The sequence below is a fragment of the Arthrobotrys flagrans genome (genome assembly GCF_004000055.1).
Source record: "Arthrobotrys flagrans strain CBS H-5679 chromosome Unknown unitig_3, whole genome shotgun sequence".
Lineage (NCBI taxonomy): Eukaryota > Fungi > Ascomycota > Orbiliomycetes > Orbiliales > Orbiliaceae > Arthrobotrys > Arthrobotrys flagrans.
The window spans coordinates 1,572,602-1,598,939 of record NW_027137547.1 but is presented as its reverse complement, the minus strand read 5'-3'; the positions used below and the strand labels follow the sequence as shown (position 1 = coordinate 1,598,939).

The 26,338-nt window shown below is 48.4% G+C and overlaps 13 protein-coding genes across 13 annotated transcripts; 7 read left to right on the top strand and 6 right to left on the bottom strand.

Annotated features, from left to right (window-relative positions):
• Window positions 1-4: 4 nt before the first annotated feature.
• DFL_001845 (uncharacterized protein) lies at window positions 5-2,866 on the top strand (the record flags this gene model as incomplete). The annotated part of the gene is made up of 4 exons (XM_067630533.1): window positions 5-630; window positions 695-1,484; window positions 1,556-2,668; window positions 2,780-2,866. The coding sequence occupies 4 exons, from the start codon at window positions 5-7 to the stop codon at window positions 2,864-2,866; spliced, it is 2,616 nt and encodes an 871-aa protein (XP_067493168.1).
• A 938-nt stretch (window positions 2,867-3,804) lies between these two features.
• DFL_001844 (uncharacterized protein) lies at window positions 3,805-5,698 on the top strand (the record flags this gene model as incomplete). The annotated part of the gene is made up of 5 exons (XM_067630532.1): window positions 3,805-4,165; window positions 4,230-4,371; window positions 4,449-5,039; window positions 5,103-5,579; window positions 5,647-5,698. The coding sequence occupies 5 exons, from the start codon at window positions 3,805-3,807 to the stop codon at window positions 5,696-5,698; spliced, it is 1,623 nt and encodes a 540-aa protein (XP_067493167.1).
• Window positions 5,699-6,158: 460 nt separating this feature from the next.
• Window positions 6,159-6,680, bottom strand: DFL_001843 (uncharacterized protein; the record flags this gene model as incomplete). Its single annotated transcript, XM_067630531.1, has 3 exons — window positions 6,159-6,416; window positions 6,512-6,584; window positions 6,637-6,680. The coding sequence occupies 3 exons, from the start codon at window positions 6,678-6,680 to the stop codon at window positions 6,159-6,161; spliced, it is 375 nt and encodes a 124-aa protein (XP_067493166.1).
• Window positions 6,681-6,906: 226 nt separating this feature from the next.
• On the top strand, window positions 6,907-9,788 carry DFL_001842 (uncharacterized protein; the record flags this gene model as incomplete). Its single annotated transcript, XM_067630530.1, has 6 exons — window positions 6,907-7,009; window positions 7,077-8,093; window positions 8,151-8,650; window positions 8,708-8,855; window positions 8,939-9,586; window positions 9,664-9,788. The coding sequence occupies 6 exons, from the start codon at window positions 6,907-6,909 to the stop codon at window positions 9,786-9,788; spliced, it is 2,541 nt and encodes an 846-aa protein (XP_067493165.1).
• Window positions 9,789-10,245: 457 nt separating this feature from the next.
• Window positions 10,246-11,264, top strand: DFL_001841 (uncharacterized protein; the record flags this gene model as incomplete). The annotated part of the gene is made up of 3 exons (XM_067630529.1): window positions 10,246-10,351; window positions 10,437-10,616; window positions 10,678-11,264. 3 exons carry the CDS (start codon window positions 10,246-10,248, stop codon window positions 11,262-11,264), a joined length of 873 nt encoding a protein of 290 aa, XP_067493164.1.
• Window positions 11,265-11,496: 232 nt separating this feature from the next.
• On the bottom strand, window positions 11,497-11,995 carry DFL_001840 (uncharacterized protein; the record flags this gene model as incomplete). The annotated part of the gene is made up of 4 exons (XM_067630528.1): window positions 11,497-11,558; window positions 11,610-11,642; window positions 11,719-11,825; window positions 11,910-11,995. 4 exons carry the CDS (start codon window positions 11,993-11,995, stop codon window positions 11,497-11,499), a joined length of 288 nt encoding a protein of 95 aa, XP_067493163.1.
• Window positions 11,996-12,289: 294 nt separating this feature from the next.
• Window positions 12,290-12,854, top strand: DFL_001839 (uncharacterized protein; the record flags this gene model as incomplete). Its single annotated transcript, XM_067630526.1, has 4 exons — window positions 12,290-12,355; window positions 12,426-12,577; window positions 12,633-12,695; window positions 12,782-12,854. 4 exons carry the CDS (start codon window positions 12,290-12,292, stop codon window positions 12,852-12,854), a joined length of 354 nt encoding a protein of 117 aa, XP_067493162.1.
• Window positions 12,855-13,415: 561 nt separating this feature from the next.
• On the bottom strand, window positions 13,416-14,511 carry DFL_001838 (uncharacterized protein; the record flags this gene model as incomplete). The annotated part of the gene is made up of 5 exons (XM_067630525.1): window positions 13,416-13,663; window positions 13,736-13,908; window positions 14,112-14,337; window positions 14,420-14,436; window positions 14,489-14,511. 5 exons carry the CDS (start codon window positions 14,509-14,511, stop codon window positions 13,416-13,418), a joined length of 687 nt encoding a protein of 228 aa, XP_067493161.1.
• An 850-nt stretch (window positions 14,512-15,361) lies between these two features.
• Window positions 15,362-17,376, bottom strand: DFL_001837 (uncharacterized protein; the record flags this gene model as incomplete). Its single annotated transcript, XM_067630524.1, has 3 exons — window positions 15,362-15,393; window positions 15,486-17,076; window positions 17,164-17,376. 3 exons carry the CDS (start codon window positions 17,374-17,376, stop codon window positions 15,362-15,364), a joined length of 1,836 nt encoding a protein of 611 aa, XP_067493160.1.
• A 727-nt stretch (window positions 17,377-18,103) lies between these two features.
• On the bottom strand, window positions 18,104-19,335 carry DFL_001836 (uncharacterized protein; the record flags this gene model as incomplete). Its single annotated transcript, XM_067630523.1, has 7 exons — window positions 18,104-18,405; window positions 18,530-18,581; window positions 18,656-18,751; window positions 18,826-18,877; window positions 18,965-19,031; window positions 19,093-19,145; window positions 19,232-19,335. 7 exons carry the CDS (start codon window positions 19,333-19,335, stop codon window positions 18,104-18,106), a joined length of 726 nt encoding a protein of 241 aa, XP_067493159.1.
• A 366-nt stretch (window positions 19,336-19,701) lies between these two features.
• On the top strand, window positions 19,702-23,084 carry DFL_001835 (uncharacterized protein; the record flags this gene model as incomplete). The annotated part of the gene is made up of 10 exons (XM_067630522.1): window positions 19,702-19,752; window positions 19,837-20,014; window positions 20,094-20,181; window positions 20,244-20,314; window positions 20,372-20,423; window positions 20,506-20,979; window positions 21,051-22,068; window positions 22,156-22,281; window positions 22,343-22,843; window positions 22,908-23,084. The coding sequence occupies 10 exons, from the start codon at window positions 19,702-19,704 to the stop codon at window positions 23,082-23,084; spliced, it is 2,736 nt and encodes a 911-aa protein (XP_067493158.1).
• Window positions 23,085-23,295: 211 nt separating this feature from the next.
• Window positions 23,296-24,093, bottom strand: DFL_001834 (uncharacterized protein; the record flags this gene model as incomplete). The annotated part of the gene is made up of 4 exons (XM_067630521.1): window positions 23,296-23,325; window positions 23,403-23,489; window positions 23,550-23,945; window positions 24,073-24,093. 4 exons carry the CDS (start codon window positions 24,091-24,093, stop codon window positions 23,296-23,298), a joined length of 534 nt encoding a protein of 177 aa, XP_067493157.1.
• Window positions 24,094-24,874: 781 nt separating this feature from the next.
• On the top strand, window positions 24,875-26,302 carry DFL_001833 (uncharacterized protein; the record flags this gene model as incomplete). Its single annotated transcript, XM_067630520.1, has 5 exons — window positions 24,875-24,908; window positions 25,006-25,690; window positions 25,756-25,810; window positions 25,867-26,150; window positions 26,236-26,302. The coding sequence occupies 5 exons, from the start codon at window positions 24,875-24,877 to the stop codon at window positions 26,300-26,302; spliced, it is 1,125 nt and encodes a 374-aa protein (XP_067493156.1).
• Window positions 26,303-26,338: the final 36 nt, after the last annotated feature.

Sequence of the window (26,338 nt, the reverse complement as noted above, 5' to 3'; positions counted from 1 at the left end):
TTCCATGAAAACGGACTATTCCATGGTTACTCAGTCCTTCCGTTCGGCAAAAGAGTATGAAGAGACTTTTGAACCACTTCTATTGCTGGAATGCTGGCAACAGATCGTCACAGCCAGGGAGGAGGCGCCAAATGCATCCGGTTTCGATATCAAAGTTGTTGCTCGAGGTTCAGCCGATGGCTTTATCGAAATACAGGCGAACATACCCACGAACATTCTCTCGCCCTCGGATATCGTACTTGTCAGCCAGTCCCAAAGCCCCGCGACAGGGGATCCGAAAATGTCATGCCTAGCGCTAGTCCAATCAGCCAGCAATCGCAGAGGAACACATGCCGAAGTCTCGCTCCGCTGCCTGCCTAATTCTGAGTTTATTCCAGTTATTCGCCCTCAAGGGAATCTACGTGGCATTAAAGTCTTATCGTTAACACCAATCGAAAGAGAATATGCTGCCTTGAAAGCACTGCGGTACTACCACCTCTGCGAACAGATTATCAAAGGTCGGCCCCACGTGTATATCGAACCAGAAGACCGACACGTGAGCCGTACAATGAAAGTCTACCAGGTCAACAAACCCCAGGCTAGAGCAATCATCGGAGCGGTTCGAAATGACGGGTTTTCTTTGATCCAAGGGTAATCTACGCCTCCCCTCCCAAGGCGATTATTGCAAATTTAACTAACGAACATCCCCAATTAGGCCACCGGGCACAGGAAAAACAAAAACTGTCATTGCTGTCATTGGAGCCTTATTACCGGATGATAAAGGTGTGACTATATCCGTTCCAGGAGTGAAACCACCGCCGTCGACCGTTGTGTCGAAGAAACTACTCGTATGTGCGCCAAGTAACGCAGCCGTTGACGAGCTTGTCATCCGCTTGAAAGAAGGCGTTGTTAAACAATCAGGGGATAAATTTGCACCCACTGTCGTCCGCTTGGGCCGTCTGGATGTCATAAATCAGGCTGTCCATGACGTGGCCCTTGAGACATTGGTCGAGAAGAAGATTAACTTCCAAAAGGAAAAGGAAGACAGCTCAGGTGGAAAATTAAACGAGAAGCCTAAGACTATCGATGAACTACGTCCCCAAATGGATGTGCTGCTTTCCGAACGGAAGGCAAAGTGGGCCGAAAGTGACCAGGCTCGTAGTGAGCAGCGGGAGCCGCCTCTCAAGCTCCGGGAAGAAATCGAAGCTCTGACAAGGAAAATCAAAGATCTCGGCCGTCAGCTAGATGAGATTCGCGACCAAGCCACAACGGTGAACCGAAACAATGATATCCGGCGGAGAGAATTTATGCAGCAAGTTCTCGACGAGGCACATATTCTTTGCGCCACCCTAAGTGGTGCGGGTCACGACACGCTGAGGAACCTTAATGTAGAATTCGAAACTGTTATCATCGACGAAGCAGCCCAATCTATTGAACTCAGCGCTCTGATACCGATGAAATTTGGGTGCAAGAAATGTATCATGGTTGGAGATCCCAAGCAATTGGTTAGACAGATGTTCAAGATTTCCCCGAATCTACATAAGGATTTCGTTTTGCTAATATTGTCTGCCCATAGCCACCCACGGTCCTCTCTCGCGAAGCCTCAAAGTTCGCTTATGAGCAAAGTCTTTTCGTCCGCATGCAAAAGAATCATCCTGAATCAGTTCATTTGCTCAGCATTCAGTACCGAATGCACCCGGATATCAGCCGCTTTCCTAGCGAGATGTTCTACAACTCGCAATTAGAAGATGGGCCTGGCATGCAGACGCTACGATCCCAGCCCTGGCATCAAAGCCTATTTTTCGGCCCTTACAGGTTTTTCAACGTACTTGGCCAGGAAGCTATGTCAGGGCATTCGATGAAAAATATCCACGAGGTCAACGTCGCCTTAATGATTTACAAACGGCTTTTAGCAGATTTTCCAGAGACGGACTTTAGGGGCAAGATTGGAATTATTACGCCGTACAAAACCCAGCTGCATGCACTACGCCAGAAATTCGTGGATACGTATAACGATCAGATTCTCAAGACGGTTGAGTTTAACACCACCGACGCGTTTCAGGGACGGGAACGTGAGATCATCATCTTCTCCTGCGTCAGAGCGTCTCAAAAATCCACAGTTGGGTTTCTAAGTGACATCCGACGTATGAACGTCGGCTTAACGAGAGCGAGATCCTCCCTGTTTGTCCTGGGGAACGCAGATACCCTTAAAAAGAACGAATTCTGGGCCAGCCTCGTCGAGGATGCTAAAGATCGAGGCTATTATACCGAAGGAAATTTCGAACAGTTGCTTCGGCGCCCTTGCCGAACCACAATAAAGCAGATTGAGAAAAGGTTAAGTGGAGTTTCGATCTCACCAGCGGACGCCCCAGCTGCTAAGGTTAAAGAACCACGACAAATTACCCCAATGGGAGAAGATCTAGATAGCCCTATTTCCCCGATCGTGAAAGATGAGGCAATGGAACTATCATCGGCAATGGGAAGCAGTGCGAAGGATAGTGTTACCCGATCGCAAAGCGTACAAAGGAAAGGGTCCTTGGTCGTACCAAATATTAAACATGGTGTGGAAAAATCCAAGAAGAGGCATCGCGAAGAGAGCTCGCCAATGGAGAAAACAGCCGTTACCTCTACTGCCATGGATGGCGTGTTAAACACCGCTGTTCAAGAGAAGGGCCCCGATATATCAGATGTGAGTTATAAGGTATCATACTGTCCGCGACAGATGAGACCCTCCCTTCATCGTGGCGCGTGTGTTTTCGTCCTAGTTACTTTGGTACGTATTATACTTTATCCTACACAGAAGCTCATACAAAATAACCTAGATATCGTCGGCGAAATCAAATCCAAACATCAGTCGTCCCCCGCCAAATCCAGCAGCCCCACCTAGAGGACAACAGCCACGTCGCCCAATGCCTGGTTCCAAAGGACTTTTGCCGCCCAAAAAGAAAAAGAATGTGGAAGACGCGATGTTTATTAAAAGAAAGCCGCCACGGCCCTAAGCAAGTAAGTTTGGTGCGGTAAACATAGCGGGCCGGTAAGTACAGTGCATTGCATAGGTATCCATATCATGATCATTCATATCGCGAGCAACATGAAGAGAGATCACGTGCTACAGTATCATAAATGTTTTCGTTTGAGCCTTAGCTTCTTTGCGAGAACACCAATCGTCGGCAATTCGCCGGCATCGAGCAAAGGGAACGCAAAACCCCAACTCTAAAAGCCACTAAATCGGGCAGTTGCGGGGCTAAAGTAGATCCACCCGAGATTCCGTTTCCCATAAAGTGAATGGCCGCCGTAGGACTCGGTTCTAGCTAGCCAGTTTTCATAAGCCGGACATTTTCCTATGCACACTGAAGCAGCGAGAGGCACCCCCGAACTGGACAGGGGGCGCTGCGGCCGAGGATCAATTTGGGCGGGCCACCCTTGTCCCTCACAGCTTCCGCGGCTATCAGCCTGGCCTCGCGTAGCGAAGGCTTAACAACTGATTTCACATGCCGTTCCAGTCTAGAAGTATGTGGAGAGATGACGTTGAATGCGGATGCAGATGCGGTGCAGATGCAGTTCGCAGGCGAGGTGATCGATAGCCTTTTGCATCTGAACTGTCTCGCGACCAGCTGCTTCCTCCTGTCCGAGCCATCCATCCTGTATATAAGAGCCTTCGTTAACCCCCCATCTAGGCCTCCTTCTCCCCGCTTCGTTTCCAGTGCAGTGTCTATTTGAATCGTAGTAACGTCAGTATTGGTAATTGTTCGCCTTCTGTCATCTTGTTTTATTTTTTACATTGACCGCTGTTTCCAAATATCCCGTTTAATACAAAACATCACAATGCCTCCAGTTGAGACTCTCCTCGAAGGTGTCCAGATTTTTGGACGTGTCGACAATATCCACAAACCAATTCTTACCAAGGACGCTGTTGCCTTCATTGCCACCCTTCACCGTACTTTCAATGGTCGCCGCAAGGAACTTCTTCAAAGACGCATTTTAAGACAAGCAGAGATTGACCGAGGAGTCCTACCTGATTTCCTCCCAGAAACAAAGCATGTTCGTGAAGACCCGACATGGCAAGGCGCCCCTCCTGCCCCGGGCCTTGAGGACCGACGGGTTGAAATTACAGGCCCTACCGACCGCAAAATGGTTGTAAACGCCCTGAACTCCAATGTTTGGACCTACATGGCCGACTTTGAAGGTATGCATACTATGCTCCGCTGAACAATTGGTGATGAAACCGGGCTCACGATAATTTCGTCTAGACTCGAATGCCCCATCATGGGAAAACATGGTCAACGGCCAAGTCAACCTATACGATGCAATCAGGCGGCAGGTTGATTTCAAGCTACAGGGTAAAGACTACAAACTTCGCACGGACCGAAAACTTCCTACATTGATTGTCCGGTATGTTTTTGTCACTCCCTCCCCTTTGCTCTTCGAGGCGATGTTAACGTTTCTAACCCGAATTGTTTTATAAATAGCCCACGAGGTTGGCATTTGGAAGAAAAGCATCTTGTTGTCGACGGTGAACCAGTTTCCGGTGGATTGTTCGATTTCGGCCTTTACTTCTTCCACAATGCTCATGAACTTGTTAAGAGGGGTGCAGGACCCTACTTCTATCTGCCAAAAATGGAGTCTCATCTTGAGGCCCGGCTTTGGAACGACGTCTTTAACTTGGCACAGGATACCATCGGTATGAAGAGGGGAACTATTCGTGCAACTGTGCTCATCGAAACCATCCTGGCCGTTTTTGAAATGGATGAGATCATTTACGAACTACGGAACCACTCGTCCGGTTTGAACTGTGGAAGATGGGACTACATCTTCTCTACAATCAAGAAATTCCGACAGAACCCCAGCTTCGTCCTCCCAGATCGATCGTGTGTTACCATGACTGTCCCCTTCATGGACTCCTATGTTAAACTTTTGATCAAGACTTGCCATCGCCGTGGAGTCCATGCCATGGGCGGCATGGCCGCACAGATCCCAATCAAGGATGACCCGAAGGCCAACGATATTGCCATGGATAGCGTAAGAGCAGATAAGCTTAGAGAAGTTCGGGCGGGACATGAGTACGTATAATTTGGTGGAACCCCTGTTCAGTGTGGTATCAGCCGGCTAACGAATGTATCCAGCGGCACATGGGTCGCACATCCAGCTCTCGCGGGCATCGCGACGGAAGTTTTCCACAAATTTATGCCGACTCCAAACCAGATGTTTATCCGACGTGAAGACGTCACAATTACCCGCAACGATCTTCTCAATATGAACGTTCCCGGGAAGATCACTGAAGAGGGCATTAAAAAGAATATCGCCATCGGTCTCGGTTACATGGAAGGCTGGTTGAGGAACATTGGCTGTGTCCCCATCAACTACCTCATGGAGGATGCAGCAACTGCGGAAGTGTCTAGGAGCCAGTTGTGGCAATGGGCTAGACACGGAGTAACGACGGCCGAAGGCAAAAAGGTTACTAAGGAGTATAATCTGGCTTTGATGCAGCAAGTTCTGCAAGAGCTGTCAGCCAAAGCCCCTAAAGGCAACAAGCTCGAGGTCGCAGCCCGATATTTTGGCACTCAAATCACTGGAGAGGATTATGCCGATTTCCTTACATCGTAAGTCCTCCGTCAGCAAACTCGCTCCCCTGAATAGTATTGTCTCCCATGCTAACCCTGGCTATAGTTTGCTTTACAACGAGATAGTATCGGTTGGGGGCGTTGCATCGAAGTTGTAATTTCACTCCAAGCATTTCTGCATCTCGTATTGTTTCTTTGGAGTTTCAGCTTTATTTTTTTATGTATTTCTTTTTAAATATTTTTTGAGTAGGATGAAGATACTTTGGACAGATTGTGTAAGATTATATGTATATACGAAGATATGAAAAGGCACCGTTCCCTGTCTCGGATGATACACACAATTCGGGCGCCTGGGAATAGGAGCCGACCTTTCCTAGCAAGCTCCCACGTATGCCTACGTAAATAAGTAAGGATGTAAGCATATATGTACGTGATGATGACCGTTCTTGCTATTGGATACCGGTAGGCACGATGCTACGATATAGCTCGAGCATACGGACACACACATGCTTCTGAGATCCACTGCGCCGGTGATATATATACTTACTTACTTAGCCACTGGGCTAACGACCAATCTGAAAGCACAACCTTTTTTCGCTAGGGTAGCGGCATACTCTTCTACAGTTCGACCGACGGAACTTGCCCCTCCAGCTGTTCTGACAGCATGCTCGCCCTCCTCGTTGCCTCTTCTTTTTGCCTTTGCAATTCGGCTCGAACGGCTTCCTTCCGCCGTCTCTTCGCATCCTCTTCTTGCAAAACCCAGATAGGCTTGTCACTTTTCGAGTATTCCTTTAGTTGGTCGAAGAACTCTTGCATCTCACGCTGGCGACGAGGCCGCTCCTCTAGAACTTTCTTCTGGAGCTCGGGGCTATATCTCTGGTGGCAGCATGCGGATGAGCATCGGAATTCGAATGGGGAGGAACACGCAGAATAAAAGGTAACCAATCAATCGATCAAGAGCATGTGCATACATTGAAAAGTTCTTCTTCGGAGGGCATGACATAAAGGACCAGTGCTGGACCGCCAATGATCATGACGGCCGACCTAATTGTAATCAGTCGCGGTACCCAGAAAGAGGGTGAAGGAAGAGACGTACGCAGCGGCCATCTTGGCGTAAGTCCACATTCGCGGCGACGGCATGTTGTGTGGAGCTGGGATTGGAGCTGGATCTGGAGCTGGAACCGGGGCGTGGAGGTTATTGGAAGAGGTTTTGCGGGAAGGACGCCGGATGAAACCGTCCAGTCTCATCAGCCGCGGGGGACCCCGGCCATATATTGGAGATTGCCACAACCACCAAAAACCACAACCTCCCGGCTCCCATCGCCATCGCCATCACCGTTGCTTTCTCAGATCCTCAACCGCTACCATGAATGACGGCTACCATGGCTATCCTCCTCATGGCCGGCCTCATGACCCATACGTCGACGATTTGAGTACTAACTTCGACAACCTCTCTCTCCCTCCTTCAGGTAGGTACCATGCCAGCCACCAGTTCGCATCCTAGCTTAGACACACTATACTGATCATTCCATGTAGCACCTCTGAGGAACACAAGTCCGAATCTCTATCCGCGACCCGGTCCGCCTGGTCAGTATGCGAATCAAGGCCCTCGACAGCCACAACCGGGTCCCCCGCTGAGGAACTATGGTGATGCGCCAAGACGACCCCCGCCAGGCGCGGGCGCTGATGGCTGGAACGGGCGCCAACCCCCACAATCTATGCAACGACGTCCAGGTCCGCCGGTAGGACCACCTCCAAACAATTACGGGCGGGCGCCCTACAATAACCCCCCCAGAAACCCGCCGGCGGGTCGTGGGCAGTACCCAGCTCCGCCTCCTGGCCAATTTCAACCCCAAGGCCATGGCCAAGGTCCAGGTCCCACTCAATTCCATCGACCTCGTCCACCGCCTACGGGGAATAGTGACTATAATAACCAAGGTGGTGGTGGTGGTGGTGGTATGTGGGCTGGGCAGCAAGCCGGTCGTCAGCCTGCACCGAGATACGATAGGCAGGCCGATACTCCTAACGGCTTCGGCAGAAGCCAAACAATGCCCATCCATGGTCATCCACAACATGGAAACCAAGAATTCTCGCAGGAGTCCGGAGACTCACGATATTATGGAGGAAACAACTACCAAGGATCGTACGATGGAACCAACAATCCGCCGTATGATGGCTATCATGGCTACGCTCAATCCGAAGATCCCCGTCATAGAGGATTTGATCCGACGAGGGGCAGCGTCGGCGATGTCCTCGACTTGTACACATACGATGACTCCTATGGCGCAAAGGGATATCACGATGCACGTTCTAACAGTCTTCAACATAACGTGTATCATAATGAGAATGGCCATGACGTAGACCAACGGTACGCCTACGACCCTCACCAACAAGCCTACCGCACGAAATCACAACCAAATCTTCGTGGTGACGGGCCTCTTGCCAGGACCTATACTGAGCCTTTCCCCCCGCCTCCACTTCCAACCCAGCAGCATCATTGGAACGAGCAAGGGAATAGCAACCCTGGAGCCCCCAATAATTCTGCAAACTACGGTAACCATCCGTCATTTAGAAGTAACGAGAAGAGTAACCAACCGACGTCTGGTTTAGAAAACGGTAACTTGTCGTCACGCCCACCCCCGCAGCGTGTTTATCCAAACACGAATACCATGAACAGCGCGAATCCAATTCGAACTCCGACAGGAGGACCGGCGCCTCTGAGGATTTTGCCTTCGGATGACCCCGATTCTTTGCCTGAGCACCCAGCACCAATTCGCCCAGGTCTTTCGAGTGATAACGCTTCAATAAAGTCCGGAATCAGCCAAACCGGTTCCACAGCTCCTCAAAACAATCCCTCCGTCATGGATGGCAAGATGAGTGTCCACGACGTAGGCCCTGTAACGTTTGATATGCTCAACTTGATGAGGAACGAGATCGCTAGCAGACCGGCAAACCAGCCGGCAAACCCCAGCCTACAATTTAGATTTGCGCGAAGACTCGTTGAAGCGTCCTTTTCTCTGGTAAATGATACGGATCCGAAAATAGCCCGAAAAAGCCGTGAAAACTTTACACTTGAAGCACATAAGATTATCAAAAAGCTTTCATCCGGGGTAGGTCAAACTAACCGACTATGTGAGGGCCAGTCCGCTAAATCCCATCTGTAATAGACGCACCCATATCCAGAAGCAATGTTTTACTTGGCCAATTGCTATGGCGATGGGACACTTGGACTGGAAGTGGATCATGATCGAGCCTTTTCTTTATACCAGTCGGCGGCGAAGCTCAACCATCCGCCATCGGCATATCGGACCGCGGGTAAGCTTTCTTCAGAAACCGAGGGGGGAAAAGGATGATAAAATTCGATAATACATTGCTAACGGGGTGATTATGGTGCGTAGTCTGCTGCGAAATTGGTGCAGGGACGAAGAAGGAACCCCAGAAGGCCTTTCAATGGTACCGTAAAGCTGCCACATTCGGCGATACAGCTGCTATGTACAAAGTTGGTATGATTCAGCATAAGGGCCTACTCGGCCAGCCGCGAAATGACCGTGAAGCTATAGTTTGGCTGAAACGGGCAGCGGAACAAGCCGACGAAGACAACCCTCACGCCCTTCATCAACTCGGTATTTTATATGAGTCGGCGGACGGAAACGCAAGTATTGTACGAGATGTGGCGTATGCGAAGGAGCTCTTTACCAGAGCGGCAGAACTTGGATACCCGCCATCGCAATACATATTGGGCACTGCGTACGCATACGGAACCCTCGGTTGCCCCATTGATGCCAAATTGTCGATTACATGGTACAGTCGGGCAGCTTCCAACGGCGACGCGGAGTCAGAATTGGCTCTAGCCGGCTGGTACCTCACTGGTGCCGCGGGGATTCTGGAACAAAATGATACGGAAGCCTACCTTTGGTCTCGTAAAGCGGCAGAGCAGGGTTTAGCAAAGGCAGAATACGCAGTCGGGCACTTGACCGAATTGGGGATTGGATTGGACGGGAAAGGGAGCGATGAAGAGGCTAGAAACTGGTATTTTAGAGCTGCGGGTAAGTGGGCTGAGAGCAGTTGGTCTAATAATAACGATAATGGTATAATACAGCCTCTTCGCTAACAACCAGTGTAGGTCAGGGTCATACCAAGGCGAAAGAAAGATTAGAAGAAATGCGAAGAGGGGCCCCTAAGAAAGCCCGTGAGAAGTTGTCGCGGAACAATAAAGCAAAAGACGATGCCGATTGCGTAATAATGTAACGGTGCACCGGTGGCTGGCCGGCTGGCCGGCTGGGATTCAATGGTCTGGATGTCTAGAAACATTTGACAACATATCCTTTACCAAGATATATAAGTGGTTACTTTGGCGTTCGAATATTCCGGGGATTATTTCTTAATTGTATTATTAGTTCTCTTTGTCACCTAGAGGTACTCGGTGGCGGTGGTGGAAAGCTTTAAAGGCGGGGCTCAGGGAGGAGCTTAAACTTAATTAATGGGATGGGATGGCATTTCAGTGGCTGGTCACATGCCTGTCGCCCGAGATAACCGGAATTAGAACCTAAGTAAGCATGACAAATGATTGGAAATTGTTCGCCTTCCGTTCGACCTATTTGGTTGTACTTATATCGACCACAATATGCATATTGCAGAGTGTAGTAATTAATGAATACTGGGAATATAAAAAGTATTTATATGCATCTCGGAGAACGTAGCAAACATGGAGAACATCTGTCGCTTCTCACGCTTTAGATTCCCCACAAGTATCACAAGGATGAGCTCCACGAACCCTCCTGCTTTGCCCATATACTTCCTCTCCCACGGGGGTGAGTACTTATACTAAAGCCGAAACCTAACATCCTATCCCGAGTTTCATATGCGTCTGGGCTAACAACCTTAATTTGGCGTTAGGACCTCCAATCCTCGATTGGAAACACCACCCAGCCTATTCAGCGTTCCAGAGGTTTGGGAAAGAGGTTGTCAGTTTAAACCCCAAGGGGATAATAGTGCTTTCAGCACATTTCGCTGGAAATCGTGATGAGATTTTTATTAATGCGGCCGAGTTCACTGATTTGATTTATGATTTCTACGGTATTCATTCCCTCTCATAGCACAAACCAACTCCTACGCATCGTCTAACCCTGAAGGACAGGATTCCCAAAGCATTACTACCAGAAGAAATTCCCCCACAAGGGAAGTCCGGAGTTAGCAGCTGAGATCTCCAAAATTCTAACATCCGAAAACATTAAAACCCGGCTTGTGAAGCGCGGCCTGGATCATGGGGTTTGGGTTCCATTCAGTATCGCATTCGACTCCAACAACCCCTTGGAGGTACCCATTGTTCAGGTTTCCATTTACGCCGGTGAAAATCCGGACAAACACATTGCTCTTGGGAAAGCTCTTGCATCCTTAAGGCAGTCCTATGTGATTGTCAATTCAGGCCAAGCCGTACACAACCTACGGGACTTGAGTTTCGACGAAACCGACGTTTTACCATACGTCAAGCCATTTGATAAAGCCCTAGAGGCCGCCATGACGGAGAGCGTTGGTGACGAGAGGGAGGATGCAATGCTAAAACTTCTCAAGAGGTCGGACGCTCGGGCAGCTCACCCGACGTTCGATCACATATTGCCCATTTATGTCGCAATCGGTGCGGGAAGTAATGCCCGGGGCAAACAGATATTCAATCACCGCGAAGGGAGCCTAGGTTGGGCGCAATACCGCTTGGACGAGGTGTAATTCGTTCTGTGCCGTTTGGGAGCTGGAGAATTTGGACCCACTTGTTTCCTGAATTCGGAGTTATTCTAGATTGCATGTACTTTTGTTCCAAGAATAATAGAACTCGTTTTTTTTTGTTTCGTTTTTTTTGTTTTTTTCGGCCCATGATATTCGAGTCGTATGAATTTATGATACAAAAGATTCCACTCGGGGTATAGATTGTTGTTATTGTTGTTGTTGAGATTTGATTCTTCTACGCCTGCGTCTGTTGAACCAATGCTGATATCTTGGCTTCAATCTCGGCTTCGGAAAGGTCTGTAATCCGTAAGTCACGGCCTCGTATAACCGGGATCATCCTTTTCTTACCGGATAGTGCAACCTGTGTCTCCTTTCCCAATTCTAAAGAAGAGTTTAGCGGACTCAGTTGTTCCTCTGTCGGGTTCCGGAAGGAAAGAAGCAAGTGTAAATGACGGACCATATCGTGCAAACACCCGAGGAGAGACACCTTGTGCCTCCCGTATCAGGATCGGAATCTCCGGGTTATTTTTCTTCATTACCGGATATGACTTTGTTATAAATGATCTAGAAGCATTGATAGAAATAAAAAGAGGTCAGTGAGATTGATAGCCAATCGGGTCGAGGGAAATATAAAATAATCGATCGTACCGTAGAGAATTGCTCGTTGCGCCGGATTGGCACAGGTGGAACCGTAGCTCCTTGAGTTGCCTTGAGAATGCAAACCTTGCCGCCATTGCCTTTGTCGGTGGAGGTTATTATGATATACCGGTAAAGGTTCGGGGATACGTGGAGGTTGAAGGTGAGGTTGGAGGTTGGAGGTTGGAGGTTGGAGGTGAGAGTTGAGGATTATATTTGGTGGGAATTGAATTGGCCAACCGACTTTCGGGCCATCTAAAAACCAGTCTCTGGTCCAAAACATTGTCACACGAACCCAACCCAACCCAATCCAATCCAATCCAACCCAACTCACGAACGAACGCTGCTCTCAACGACCTCCGAACTCGAACCTGAGAGAGAGTACTGCAATCATGGCTGCTGCTACATTTTCAAGACTATGGAACAGCGAGGTCGGGCTCAAGACGGTGCATTTCTGGGTAGGTATCACCATCATGGTCGCCACGGCCAAAAAGTTGAAACATCACACTAATCGCAGATTTCTCCCAGGCGCCGGTTATGAAATGGGGTCTTGTCGTCGCTGGCATCTCTGACTTCTACCGACCTCCGGAAAAGCTCTCGCTCACCCAGAACGTCGCACTGACAGCTACCGGAAGCATCTGGACCCGTTGGTGTCTGATTATCAAGCCCAAGAACTACCTGTAACGCTCCTCTTCCTCCTACTTCGATGCATAGAATTGCTAATTCAAGTTATAGGCTCGCCGCCGTAAACTTTTTCCTCGCAGGTGTTGGAACCGTTCAAGTCAGCAGGATATTACTGTTTGTCCTCCCTTTTCCAATTTATGATCTTGAAATTCATGGAGGCTGCTACTATATGCATTCTAACACGGAAATCTTGATCACAGGTATGAACAACAACAGAAGAAACTGAAACAGGAGCACCCAGTTTTATCCGAGCTCCAGCCCAAGGCCTCGTAATGACCGAGTGGGAGCCCGTAACGAAGCTTCTGGTTGTGGTATGAAGCTTGGCGAAGTCGGAAGGTCGTAAACTCTGACAGTCTAGTTTCCGTCTTTCACCCTCATCCAACCATATATTTTTTATCTTCATCTTCATTTTTTATCTTCACTTTTTACAGGTGTCTTTTATTATATGGCCTGTACGTGTTCTTCGTGTACATTACACTGATTCCATATACGGTTATTATGCTACATTCTTCGGAACCATCCTCCTCTCCATGTTGTGAAAAATATAACGTCATGGCGAAAGACATGGATAAGAACGGGGTCGACGTGGGTGAGTGTGAGTGTGAGTGTAGGTGTAAGTATAGGTGTCTCTGTCGGCGTGGACTGCTGAGGGATGGGTTCGACTTTTGAGTAGGGGAGATATTGATCCTGTCCTTGGGGGTCTGTGGTACGCGGGTATGTACTTATAGGAGAGGTATGGAACCATTTAAACACGACGAGGGGAAAAAAAAAAAAGGCATGGATATAATTGGATAAGGCTCAGCTGAAATCAAACGGACCGAAGGCGCTGTCTCTTTACTCGGTCTTGGCATCGAAGCTCTCTCCAGCAACAAGATCTGGGATATCGTCGTCATCATCGTCCTCCTTCTTGTCGTCACCACCTTCCTTCTTCTGCAGCGACTGATAGCTTTCGGCCAACTTCCGTAGCGAGGCCAGCGAGTCAGGTCCGAGTTGATTCAAGATGCCTGGGACAAGTTCGGTGAGTTCCTTGTCCTCACCGTTTCCGTAAATAGCAAAGGTATTTGCGGGGACGGAAGCGTGAACTAGAAGAAGAATCATCGAGTTAGCCGACACATATGGAGATGAAGTTGGAGGTGGAGATAGTGGTAAAGCACCTTTGGGGGCAGAAAAGTGGATGACGTTGCCATCCTCCTTGAACATGTTGACCTCCTCAATCGCCTGGATGGGCTGGACGTTCAACTTCTTCAAGGAGGACTGCAGCTTCTTGTCATCGGTGCCGGAGCTCTTATGGACCTTCTTGACTTTTCGTCGCGGTGTGCCCTTTCCTCTGCGGTGATGCCATTTGATATTAGTAATCCTAGTCAAAGAGAAGGAATTTCGCAGAATTGGAGGTGCAGGATGGTGTTAGAATGAAAGTACCCTATGATTAGGAGCAGGAGATGGTCAGCACAATGTTATAAGGGTGGTGGATATATATGTGTGTGTGTGTGTGTGTGTGTGTTTTTTTTTTTGTGATGGGGAAGGACTAACCTATTCTGACGGAAGCTTGTAACTTGGCTAACTTTACGGGATCCATTTTGATAAGAGAAAAGGTCGCTGTTGAGGCTTTGGGGGATTTCAGAGCGACGGCAAGTGATGATGTTGATGATGATGGTGGTGATGGTGGTGGTGGTAATGGTGGTGGTGGTGGTGATAGTGGGCAGTGGGTAGTGGGTAATGGTTGGGTGGTGGGTTGTTAGATTTAAGAGGGAGGGGACTTATCCGAGGAGAAAATTAGCACAGCGACGGCGACGACGGCGACGACGACAATATCTAAATAACATCTGGAACGGACAGACAAAAATAAATCGATTCACTTGAATTGGATCAAGTTACTGCTATTGCTACTGCTCTTAACATTACATTACTGGTTTGTTCTCAGCGATGACATGACCTGTCTGTTTATATTGATATCAATCGAATTCAAAATTAAGTCATCCAATCCAACCCAATCCAATCCAATCAAACCAAGCAAGCCCAAGCAGACGATGAAAACTACCAATTGGCGGAGCAGTTAACTGTTTTCGTTTGTGGATTCAGGTTGTGCTTTGGATTTGAATTTGTGCGCGGCTTCGCCCACACAAAAATAGGTACTTTGATACTTAACCACCAAGGTGCACACATACTGACTTAAGAAGTACCTAGGTACTCAACCTATATGCAGTGGCCTCGCATAGACCGCGGCATAAGCCATGCGTTCTCATTATCTTCTTCTTCCTCTTCTTCTTCTTCTTTTTCTTTCTCATAATCGCATCTCCGGCTTCAGGTTTCCATCAAGTTAAGTATGTGTTGACAATGCCAGGTCTTTAGACCTACGTACACTAGCCACATTTCCACAGGCTGAGTAACTGTGGCGTTATCCCACCACCAATTCCCGTTAGCCCCGATACAACCACATCTTCCATTGCATACTAGCATAATAGGTACTTCTTACCCAAGCATAAGTAATACCTAAGTAAGTACTTAAGTACCTAGGTGGGTGGTAGATACTTCTTGTAGCTCTTAGTCACCAAGCAGACAGTAAAATCAAATCCAATCCAATCCAATGCAAAAGATATACTCAAAACTTCGATCCAACATATATGCATCCGCTTTCTCTCTCTCTCTGATCAATACGTTTAATAACTTCATACAATTACATCGCTTTCTCCTTTCCCCTCTTTATACACACACATGTAGCACGCATGTCACAAGCCCATGCACAATGAAATGCCCACTCACACCATCCTCCCTTTCCTCCCTCAGTCCCACCCATTGTCGTCATCTTCGTCATCTGCAATAATTCGTTAGTTCGAGTTTTAAAATAGTTCTGCTTGCCTATTGTTAAAGGAAAAGGAAAAAGACAAGAAAGAAAGAAAAACTTACCGCTATCTCTACTAATCTTCTTCTTCCTGTTATCCAATGCTCGCTGTAACGCATTCCCGAGCCCTGCAGGCCCACCGTCCCCACCAGCACCACCAGTCTTTTCCGAACTTCCACCTCCTTCAGGCAGCGGCCGCGACCTGTCGTTGGTACTAGATGTCTTTTTCAATCCCCCAATACCCCCTGCACCACGGATCGACGCAAGCAAATCACCAGGCTGCCCTGCAGCAATCGCTGGACCCTGCGATGGAGGACCACTGGGTGGAGCTCCCGGTGGTGGAGGAGGTGGCGGAGGAGCCCCTCCAAAACCTAGAGGCGGTAGTGGCGGTGGAGGTGGGGCCGCTGTTCCAAAACCTGGTGGAGGGGGAGGTGGTGGTGGTGGTGGTGGCGGGGCAGTTTGATTAAACCCTTGCATAGGAGGTGGAAGCGATGGCGTATGGCCGGGCGGCGCTCTGGGCGGAGGCGGGGGTGCCATTGGTGGTGGCGCGGAATTATTGTTGGGAGGAGGAGGCCGAGGAGGTGGTGCTAGTGGGGATGAGGTAACTGGTGGGGTGCGGTATGGAACAGGAGGAGGACCTGCTGACCCCCTAGGAGGTGGCGGTGGAGGGGCCTGGCCTCGAGGTGGTGGTGGAACCGGGACCGGTCGTGTCGCCGCCGCTGCCCCTGCCTTCGGGAAGGGTGGGGGAACTGCAAACATCTGCCCCCGGTCATGTTGATTCTCATGTGGTATTTTAGGCGGTAGAGGGGGCGGTGCTGCTGCAGGAGCCTGAGGTGGTTTTGGAGGGTCCCGTTCTGCATAAACTCCAGCGTTTTGTAGAGGAGGCGGAACCTTAAAGTGGAACTGGGGAGGTTGTGGTGATGGAGGAGATGGTGCTTTGGATGGGTAGGAGGGAGAAGCGGGTTCCGCTTGAGCTTCGGTAGAACTCGGCACAGGTCGGCGAGGGGTTGGGGGTGGGGGCGGTGGATTCCGACGAGATGGGATATTCATAGAAGGGGGTTCTGCAGGTGGAGGCGGAGGCCTTGACGGAATATTGGCTATGGGAGGTGCACCTGCTGGAGGCGGAGGCGGAGGCGGGGGTGGGGGTGGAGCTGTTGATTGTACCCTATCCGTCTCGAAATTACTCGAGGTATCCGGGAGCTCTTGCTTAGAAAGTGAAGCCTTGTTTTGTTCCACGTACTCTCTGATAAAATCAGAATTATTCCGAATCATCTCATCGGTAATACCTAACTCATATAGTTCTGCCAACAGAGGCTTCCAAGACGGGTCGATATCATCTACGACAGTAGATGGTGCCTCGGGTGGCTTTCCCCATTGAGCAGATGAGTTCTGCTGCCCAGAAGCATGTGAATGGTTCCCGTCTCTGCCCTTGGATCTCTGGGAGGAGGCTTGGGAATGGTGCGAGCGAGCGCCGGGAGGCAGAGGGGGTGCAATTTTTAAGACCCGCTTCCTAAATGCCTCGGCTTCCTTCTCGTCGGCGAAAGAGAAGCCAGCAGAGCATTCCTCGATTTCGAAAGAGTGAAAGAAGGTTCGGTCTTGGTTGTATTGGAGGCCATCATACAATTCTTGATCCCATAGGACACCTCGATTAGCAGGCTACAAGATGAGCATTCGTTAGGGTTATCACAGTCAATTTAATAGTAGTAGTGTAATAGTAGGTAGTATCAAACTAGGGCCTCATACCGAGATATCAACGATTTTGAAGAAATATGTTCTGCCAACCTTATCGTTGGCCAGCACAAGACAGCCCGAGATACCAGTGTAGTTCCACCGATTCCTATCCGGGTAATTGACGTAGAGGCGAGCGACGCCATCCCCTAGAATCTCATTCGTCGCAGAGGGTACAACCCGTTTAACTTGCTCTCTGTCATTCTTGTTCAGGGTAGAGGGTGCCATGGCGGATGGTTGGGACAGCCAGCACGAACCCTCGACCTAGCAGCTACCAGAGGCTGAACAGAGGTCGCTGCCGAATTCCCGAACTTTTCGAGGGCACCGGTAGATATGATGATTGTTACGTAAAACAGAGAAAGAAGCAATGATAAACGAGATGGGTACGGCGTATGGATCGTGATGGAATTCCAGTGCAATTAACGGATGATTGACCGACGGCTTGCGCTTTGGGGATAGAGAGCTGACGTCGCTGAAATCTCAAGATGGAGTAGAATGGGAGGGTGAAAGGAAAATATAATTCGACGATTCTATGTCAGTGAGTATTGGTGTATTCGATATACGCATAAGGAGGTACTTGGCGATGATGATTATGATGGTGATGATGTTGATGATGATGGTGATGATGATGTTGATGTTGGTGCTCTTGCTGAGCTGGTGTGTGTACAGGCACCGACAGGTACCCAAGAACAACGGCTGCACTGCCACAGTTTGACTCTTCCACGAGCCACCGCCATCACGGTCGTCAGGCCCATTTCCCCAGGCCCCCTCCTTGAGCACTTAAGTACGTATACCCGCCAGACCACTAAATACCTTATATTAAGTACTTCTATTTATAGGCTACCTGGACTAGCTACCTGGTGCTCCCACGCGGTAGTGCATACATATGTACCTATGTACATACATCTATCAGAAGTACTTTACGTAGGTATACACTTAATACACAATAAAAAGTTTACAGTTCGCTCTTCGAGCCACCCGCGCGTTCCTGCTCAGGTGCAAGCCGGCTCGCAATCCACTTTTCAAGGGCATTGATCTCTTCTGGGTCTACGGAGTGACCCAGCCCATCATATTCATACCATGCGACCTCACATTTCTGTTTCAACAGGAGATCCCGACTCATGGTCCCCCATGCATGCTTGACCACCGGGTCCTCCTTCCCATGTCCCATGAAAATAGGCGTCTTGCGGTTCGCATCCGTAATCATCAACGAGACTTGATCTCGCATCGGTAAATAGCTCGAGAGGGCGACAATACCTATAAATATTCAATTGCAAGGATCCTCGTGAGCATATCGCGCTTCTCGCTTGAACATATGTACATAAGCACATACGGACATACGCACACAGACGGATATGATAGGGGTATACGAAGCACTTACCACCAAGTGACATTTCTGATGTGAGACCTGTCAGTAGGCTCATAACCCCGCCCTACAAGTAATTTTAATCGGATATCAGTGTCCCCTACTCTCGAAAAGCTTCCTTTCATATATATATCACTATACCTGGGAAAACCCGCCGAGAATAATCCTCTTTGAGGGTATCCCACGTTCAACCTGCTCCGTGATGATCCCCTGCAAAATACGAGCACTGGATCTAAGCTGTTTCAATTCCAGCGTCTTGATCAGTCCGGGCCTATAGCATGGCTTTGGTCGCAGATAACATATATTCCTACCCCGGTCTCGTCTTCTTTAGCCGTGAGGTTCCCGAAGTCCACGATATCATACCTAGAATATGTATTCATCAGCAAAGACCATTCTTTCACGCACGCACGTACACAAGTAATGAATCCGTGTTATTGTTGCCAGCCTCACCATCCAGACATTCTCATGCCACCATTGCAAGTGATAGGGATTATAGGCGCATGTGGAAAGATGAATGCTGCAAATGCCATCGTCAGTCTCTCTCTTTCCCGAACTGGGCCTGCACGACGGTCTCGCACCTGTCCGTGGGAACAGCTTTCGGCCCTGCCAGGTCTCCGCTAGAAATGACCACCTATGCTAAAATCAGTATGAACTTACTGGTGTCTGCTATATGTTTACATTGAAAGGGTAGGTAGACGCCACGGAGTCAATACTTACCCAGCGCCGGTATCACCTAGTCCGTGGCTAAAGATGATCGTGGAATCCCAGAGTTTGCTTTCTATGGCCGGAACGACAATTGCTCTCGCTGTGGACACTGCCATTATTTTATTTCCCCTTTCGATATGTGCAGTGCGTGCAGTGCGTGCAGTGTAGCGGTAACGTAACTCTCTGGTAGAAGCTCTATACTATGTCTCTCGACTCATAGCTAATTAACAGATGCGCTGCCTAGAGAAGTACTTATACATGTCTCGGAACTATCCTTAGCTTGGCTGCGTACCAGTACTAGTCCAACTACCGACTTAGCTTTTGTCGCAACGACCAAGATGCAACAAATCCAACATATGTTGCCAACAACTACAATCGTTGTACAGTACATATACCCATATTATGCATATGCATCTTTAACCACCTGATGATTGATATCAGCGCCCGGGACGCATAACGGCCGCATTCTACTAGTCGTAGCCATGGAGGACACTTCCAGTGCTGCCTGGCCGCTCAAAATATCCCTCCCCCTTGTGAGTCAAACTGGGATTCCGCGTCTATTAGTACGCGTCGTTAACTATCGTTCTATATACTGACTTTCGCCGACGCTACCCCAGACCTATCAACAAGAGATTTTCCGCGAGGCCTACCATGATGATACACTCGTTATCATGGCTAGAGGCCTTGGGATGCAAGAAATTGTAGCAAATCTCTTGCATTCATATGATGCAATGGGAAGGAACCTTGTTCTTCTGGTCGGTGCTTCAGAATTAGAAAATACGCGATTCGGCGAACGTATGTTGCACAGCTCACTAATATCGGGGTTCGGGAAAGCCTTCTCACTAATTTTTTCATTGGGATTGCCCTTTCTCAGAGCTTGCGGAGAAGGCTGCAATCTCTCGTGCCCCAAATGCCCGCGGGTTACTCGTCATAAATACCAACGTCTCAAGCGTCGCTTCAAGGTACCTCGACCTCATATAAGATAATCCCCTAGCAGAAGATATAATGACTGTAACTATTGAAGAGAAAAGATGTATGCTAGAGGGGGTGTGTTTACGATCACATCTCGCATCCTAGTCGTGGATCTGCTCGCTGGTACTTGACACCAGAACGCCCCAAACGCAGCAGAATACATTCACTGAGTGCATATAGGCCTCTTAGATCCGACAAAGATAACGGGTTTGGTCGTGCTTCACGCTGAAAGGTAAAAAGACTCCTTACAGCGCCACCCAGGTCCCTCCAACCAGACTAGACCTAGTTTTTGCTCATTACCTCGAACATCACAGAGTTACAATCGTCTCTCTAGAAGCCTTCATTATTCGGATATTCCGGCAAAAGAACAAAATAGGCTTTGTGAAAGCATTTTCAGAAAACCCCGAGTCCTTTTCCTCAGGATTTTCTACGCTTTCCACGGTAATGCGCAACTTATTCCTCCAGAAGACTAGTTTGTGGCCAAGATACCACGTTCGAGTTGCCCAATCCTTAGAAGCTCGAAAGGCAGAAGTTGTCGAACTAGAGATAAGCATGACTCCAGCCATGCGGTCAATTCAAAACGCTGTTCTACAATGCATAGAAATATCAATTAGTGAACTGCGAAAGGCGAACCTTGGGTTGGATATTGAGGATTGGAGTGTCGATAGTGCATTGCACCGATCATTTGACATACTCATCCGGAGACAATTGGACCCCGTGTGGCATCGAGTCAGCCCTCGAACGAGACAAATAGCATCGGATCTAACTACACTCCGCACAATTCTACTGTGAGTTTTATAGGACATCTCGTTTAAATAATCGACGGCTAATGACTTTTGCTTTCCTTGTGGTGCAATAGAAACCTTCTATCATTGGATGCTGTATCATTCCACCAATACTTAGAAACAGTCTTAGCTTCGCACGCTCCTACCAACAGTCTGAGCACCTTGGGGCATTCGCCGTGGCTCTATCTAGATGCCGCCGACACGCTTTTCTCTCTTGCTCGGCGCCGGGTCTATACTGGCAGTTTCCCAAAGTCTCTTGACCCTAGCCCACTCAATGATATGGGTCTAGTATTGGAAGAGCTGCCAAAATGGGAGGTTTTATCAAACATTCTGGATGAAATATCCCACAACCGCCAAGGAGGTGTGAACCAGAAAAATAGTGGGCCCGTATTAATTATGTGTCACGATAGGCAGGCATGTGCGCAGATAGCGGAATACTTGCAGTTCGCTGGTAGTGTACCTCTGGAAAAGGGTGGGCAGGATCAAATGGGGACAGCAAATTCCCTGAAATACATGCGCCGAAAGTTCGCGGCCTTCCAGGCGTGGAAGGCTGCTTTCTCAAGAGCACGCTCCTCCAAAACTATACAAGACCACCACGCAACTATATCCAAACCAACATTGTCATTAAGAAAAGTACCCCCGAACAAAAGACGCAGACTGAGAGGTGGTGCGCAATTCGCCACGACAAATCGCGATCAGAGTAAACTGCTCGATACCGGCAAGCTAGAATACCCCGCAGATGTTGGCACAGTGAATGATTTGGAGACCCCCTTTGAGGAAGGAGTTTTAGAAGCACTAGAGTATTCAGAGGCAGAATTTGAGATGCACAACCCTGACGATGCAGTCGTCATACACCCCTATAGTGCATTAGACGATAGCCTACTTGAGGAGATTCAACCCCAGGATGTGATTATGTACAGCCCTAATGCCAGTTTCATCAGACATGTAGAAGTCTACCGAAGCTCCCATTCAAATCGGAATGATACACGGGTATATTTTATGTACTATGGTGGTTCGGTGGAGGAACAGACTTATCTGAGCGTCGTTCGGAAAGAAAAGGACGCATTTACAAATATTATACGCCAAAAATCGGTAAGCGTATCGTTCAATATTACCAGGACCGAAAAGCCGTGGTCTTAACTAGAGAGATGCACTAATCTAATCATATTCCCGACAAAGAGCATGGCGGTTACTCTTACAGGAGATTCGCTTTCAGGGGAGGACCCACAGGACAAATTCCTGAGGACCCTAAACACCCGAATTGCTGGAGGAGGCAGACTTGTAGCGACATCAGAACCCCCTCGGGTTTGTTGCTCTAGACGCTGCATTCTAAACTTCATGGCTAATAATTTTCACCCGAATATAGGTAGTTGTTGATGTCCGAGAATTTCGAAGCTCCCTTCCTTCTTTACTTCACGGGAAAAACATTACGATTGTCCCATGCTCATTGACTGTAGGCGATTATATTTTATCGCCAAATATTTGCGTCGAGCGAAAGTCAGTAAAGGATCTGATATCATCTTTCAAAGATGGAAGATTATATTCCCAGGCGGAGGCGATGCTTGCAGGATACCAAGAACCCGTCCTGCTTGTCGAATTTGAGCAGGATAAATCATTTTCTCTAGAACCTTTCACGGATTTGTACACCACGACGGCCGCAACCCAGTCCGACCTTCAGGCGAAGCTTGTGCTACTAACACTCCATTTCCCGAAGCTGCGAATAATATGGTCCTCGAGCCCGTATCAAACTGCAGAAATCTTCGAGGAATTAAAAAAGAATGAGCACGAGCCAGACCCACTGAAAGCGGTATCGATCGGTCTAGCTGATGGAGAAGACGGATATAGCATATATGCACCGGCCCCGATGGTATGTCCCATTTTTGAATTCTTTGAATAAGAAATTGGCCTTCTTACCAAAATTTCACAACCAGGATATTCTGAAAGCCATACCGGGGATAACTGAACAGAATTACAAGCAGGTGGTGCTTGAAGTTGATACCATAATGGAGTTAGGCAACATGAGTGAAAGAAACCTAGTAGCCATTCTTGGACCTGAGGCTGCGAGACGGGTGCACGGATTCTTCGATACAAGCATGTATAAAAGGTAGTAGTGTCTACCTTATATGTATATCGGGGTAGAGCATTGCTGTAGCCGAGGATAGAAAATATTATTTGACTCGCACAAAAATTCGAATTTTAGATTTTATGTGTCACAAAAGGAACAACGGCGGGTATATACAACGGGGGCTCCATCTATTTTTTTTGACTTCCGATGGTCGCGTGCAATGCTTCCTAGAACTAGCCTCCCAAGTTATTTTTTTACATAAGAGAGAAGTCACCGAATTTTTCCTGTTGAAGGGTGTTAGCTTGGAATTCGAGTTAAGGAGTGGTGAACAAATAAACAGGGTCGAAAGTAGGATAATTACCTTGTATCCGGGAACTTGCCAACGGCCACGGGCTACCATTTGCTCAGTTCTCTTGTCAATTTCGGGTGCCGCATTGGCCACATCGTCCTAGAACATGAGTGATGAGTAAACTGTTTCAATTGTAAAGGAGAGAGGAGGGACAAATACAATGGTTAAGTCCTCCAGGGGACGGCTATCTTCGATATTTTTCAACGTCGCAGCTAGATCGGCGAGCTCAGCATCGATGGAGGCCTTAGTGTTCTCGGCATTCTTCACTGCCTCTGCTTCGAAATTTTCAATGGTCTTAATTTGTTTAGAGACATCGTAGGTGACGGGCTTGAACGCTTTGTAGGCTCGCTCTATCTCATCAACAACAGCCTGGTTCTTTAGAATGGCCCGGTAATGTGAGAAATCGACCTCAGTGGGCTGGTCGTGGAGGAGGTTGACCTTTCGGCGGGCCTCTTCGTTGCGCTTTTTGAAGGTCTGAAGCTGGGATACCGTCGAACCCTTGAGGGAAAGAGAGGTGATGATTCTGGTCCAATCGACCTTGACCGCAGCGCTACGCTGTTATGTAACAATCTCCGTCAGCACAGCACTTGATTTCGAAAGCATGAGATTCCGACCTCCGGACGAAGATCAAGAAAGATTTCTATCTAGCATGAAGCCATTGAACAGGGAGAAGATAACATACCACTGCTGCAGGAGAGGCCATTTCGAAATTAGAAGTCGAAGGTCGGGGGTCTTAGGAGTAAGAGGATGGAAGAACGCCGGTGATGGGGGGGGTCTGGTCTGGGTCTACACGGGAGTGGCCGGTACAGTGTCGGTAATAACTCAGTAACTAGAAGAACGTCGGAAGATAAATCCGGTTTCGGTTCGGCGGCGTCTTGGTGAACCTTTATTTCCCAAACAGGATATATTTTCCTAACGTGGTAATTCGTATCGTCATGAAAATAAATTCCGATGTCTGGCATGGAAGCCAACAAGAATCTCTCGGATTATATTTTTTTAATACCAGACTCTCAACCCTCGACACAAGCCTGAAGAGCGCGCCTCCTCTTCTTTCCCCACCGCCATGAAGTCCCAGCCGCGGTAACCGTGCCTTGCTTCCTCCTGCACCTCTTCGATCTGGTTCTAGGCCTACCTGCGAAAATCCCACTGTCGGCGCCATGCCGGTTTCGAGACTGCCTTTGTCATCAATCTACGACTTGCTTTTGACCTCCACCCCGCTGCGTCTCCGGAAACCAGTGACCCATGTTTCATTATTCCAATCCCGATACTTCCATGCTGTCTCAAATCGAAGTCCGCGACCGGCAGTGACAAGATACAGTAGAAGCAGCATCCAAACCAACTGTCGTTGGGATGGACCGGTCAATATATCCACAGTGCCCGTGGTAAGGGCAATTAGAAGGGTCGTAACGACTCCTCTCAAGCCACTTTCTCCCAAGGAAAAAAGTATTCTGGATCGGAGTTTTACCCTGCAAACACATGGAGATATGATACTTCGATGTACGGAATTTGACTCTGAAGGTCGGCAGCAAGAAGTCCTTATGCCCCGAGTGTGTATAATATCGAGGGCCCTGCCTTGGGACGGCGCCAGTTTAATGCTAACGATTTCTTGTCTCAGGAAACGTTGTTTCTACTTCTAGAGATTTCAAAAAAACCGAGCTCTGCACTAAGCACGGGCTTCTCCCCCGCGACCTGCGCAAACTAGAATCCAAAGTTATTGTACCTCATATTTTGGTTCGAAGGAACTCTATATTAGTAAATCTCCTGCATATCCGGGCCCTTATCAAGGCAAACGCTGTCCTCTTGTTCGACGTTTATGGCTCTACCGACACATATACACAGAGCGTTTTCCTTTACGACTTACAGGGCAAACTATCATCACGTTCTTCGAAACAGATGGGCGGCCTCCCTTACGAAATGAGAGCCCTCGAAGCAATTTTAATCTCCGTCATGGGGGCACTAGAGGCTGAATTGAAAATCCTTCAGGAAAATGTTGGGAGGTTGCTTGAAGAACTCGAGGAAAACATAGATCGAGACAAACTTAGATTTCTGCTTATTTATTCAAAAAAGCTCTCCACTTTCGAGCAAAAGGCCCAGCTGATATGCGGTGCGATCGAAGAGGTTTTGGAAGCGGACGAGGATCTTGCTGGGATGTATTTGACAGAGAAACTACAAGGAACAGAACGTCCCGCAGAAGAGCATTCGGAAATCGAGTTACTTTTAGAGTCTTACTACAAAATGGCAGATGAGATCGTACAAGTTTCCGGAAATCTTGTCGCCAATATAAAAAATACCGAGGATATGTATGCGGACCGGAACCAAAATGGAGCTATCAAGTTCGGGGGATGAATGCTGATCAGGTTCTCAGTGTTAATATAATCCTCGACGCCAACCGAAACTCGCTTATGCTCCTTGACCTTAAGGTAAACTTACAGAGAGCTACGATGATTTTTAATCCCTTAGTTGCTGACCAATGTAGTTTTCCATAGGCACTCTAAGCACTGGATGTGGAGCCGCCTTGGCCGCATTGTATGGGATGAATTTGAAAAACTTCATCGAAGAATCGGACCTGGCTTTCTTTGGCGTTAGTGGGCTAGTTGTGGTCCTTAGTGCCGCGATATTTGGATATGGTTTGCATAGACTGCGCCGTACTCAGAGGTTGACAATGTGGGGTGAAGGTAATGTCGGAGTCACACCTGGTAGGAAATGGAGAAGCGTGTCGGAACCAAGGAGCCCGTCGACTGCCGACGATCGTCCCAGTCGGTATGGATGAGGCGCCCAAGGAAAACACGACCTATACAATAGTACCTCCCCTCTTTTTTGAGCCCATATGATCCTTTTTATACAGCATCTACCCAGACGTGGCAGTTACAGCCTTGGATATCGGAGCTGCAGATACATCTCCTCTTCAATAGTGGGCCCGGGGTTTCAGAACGGTGGCTCGGAAATGT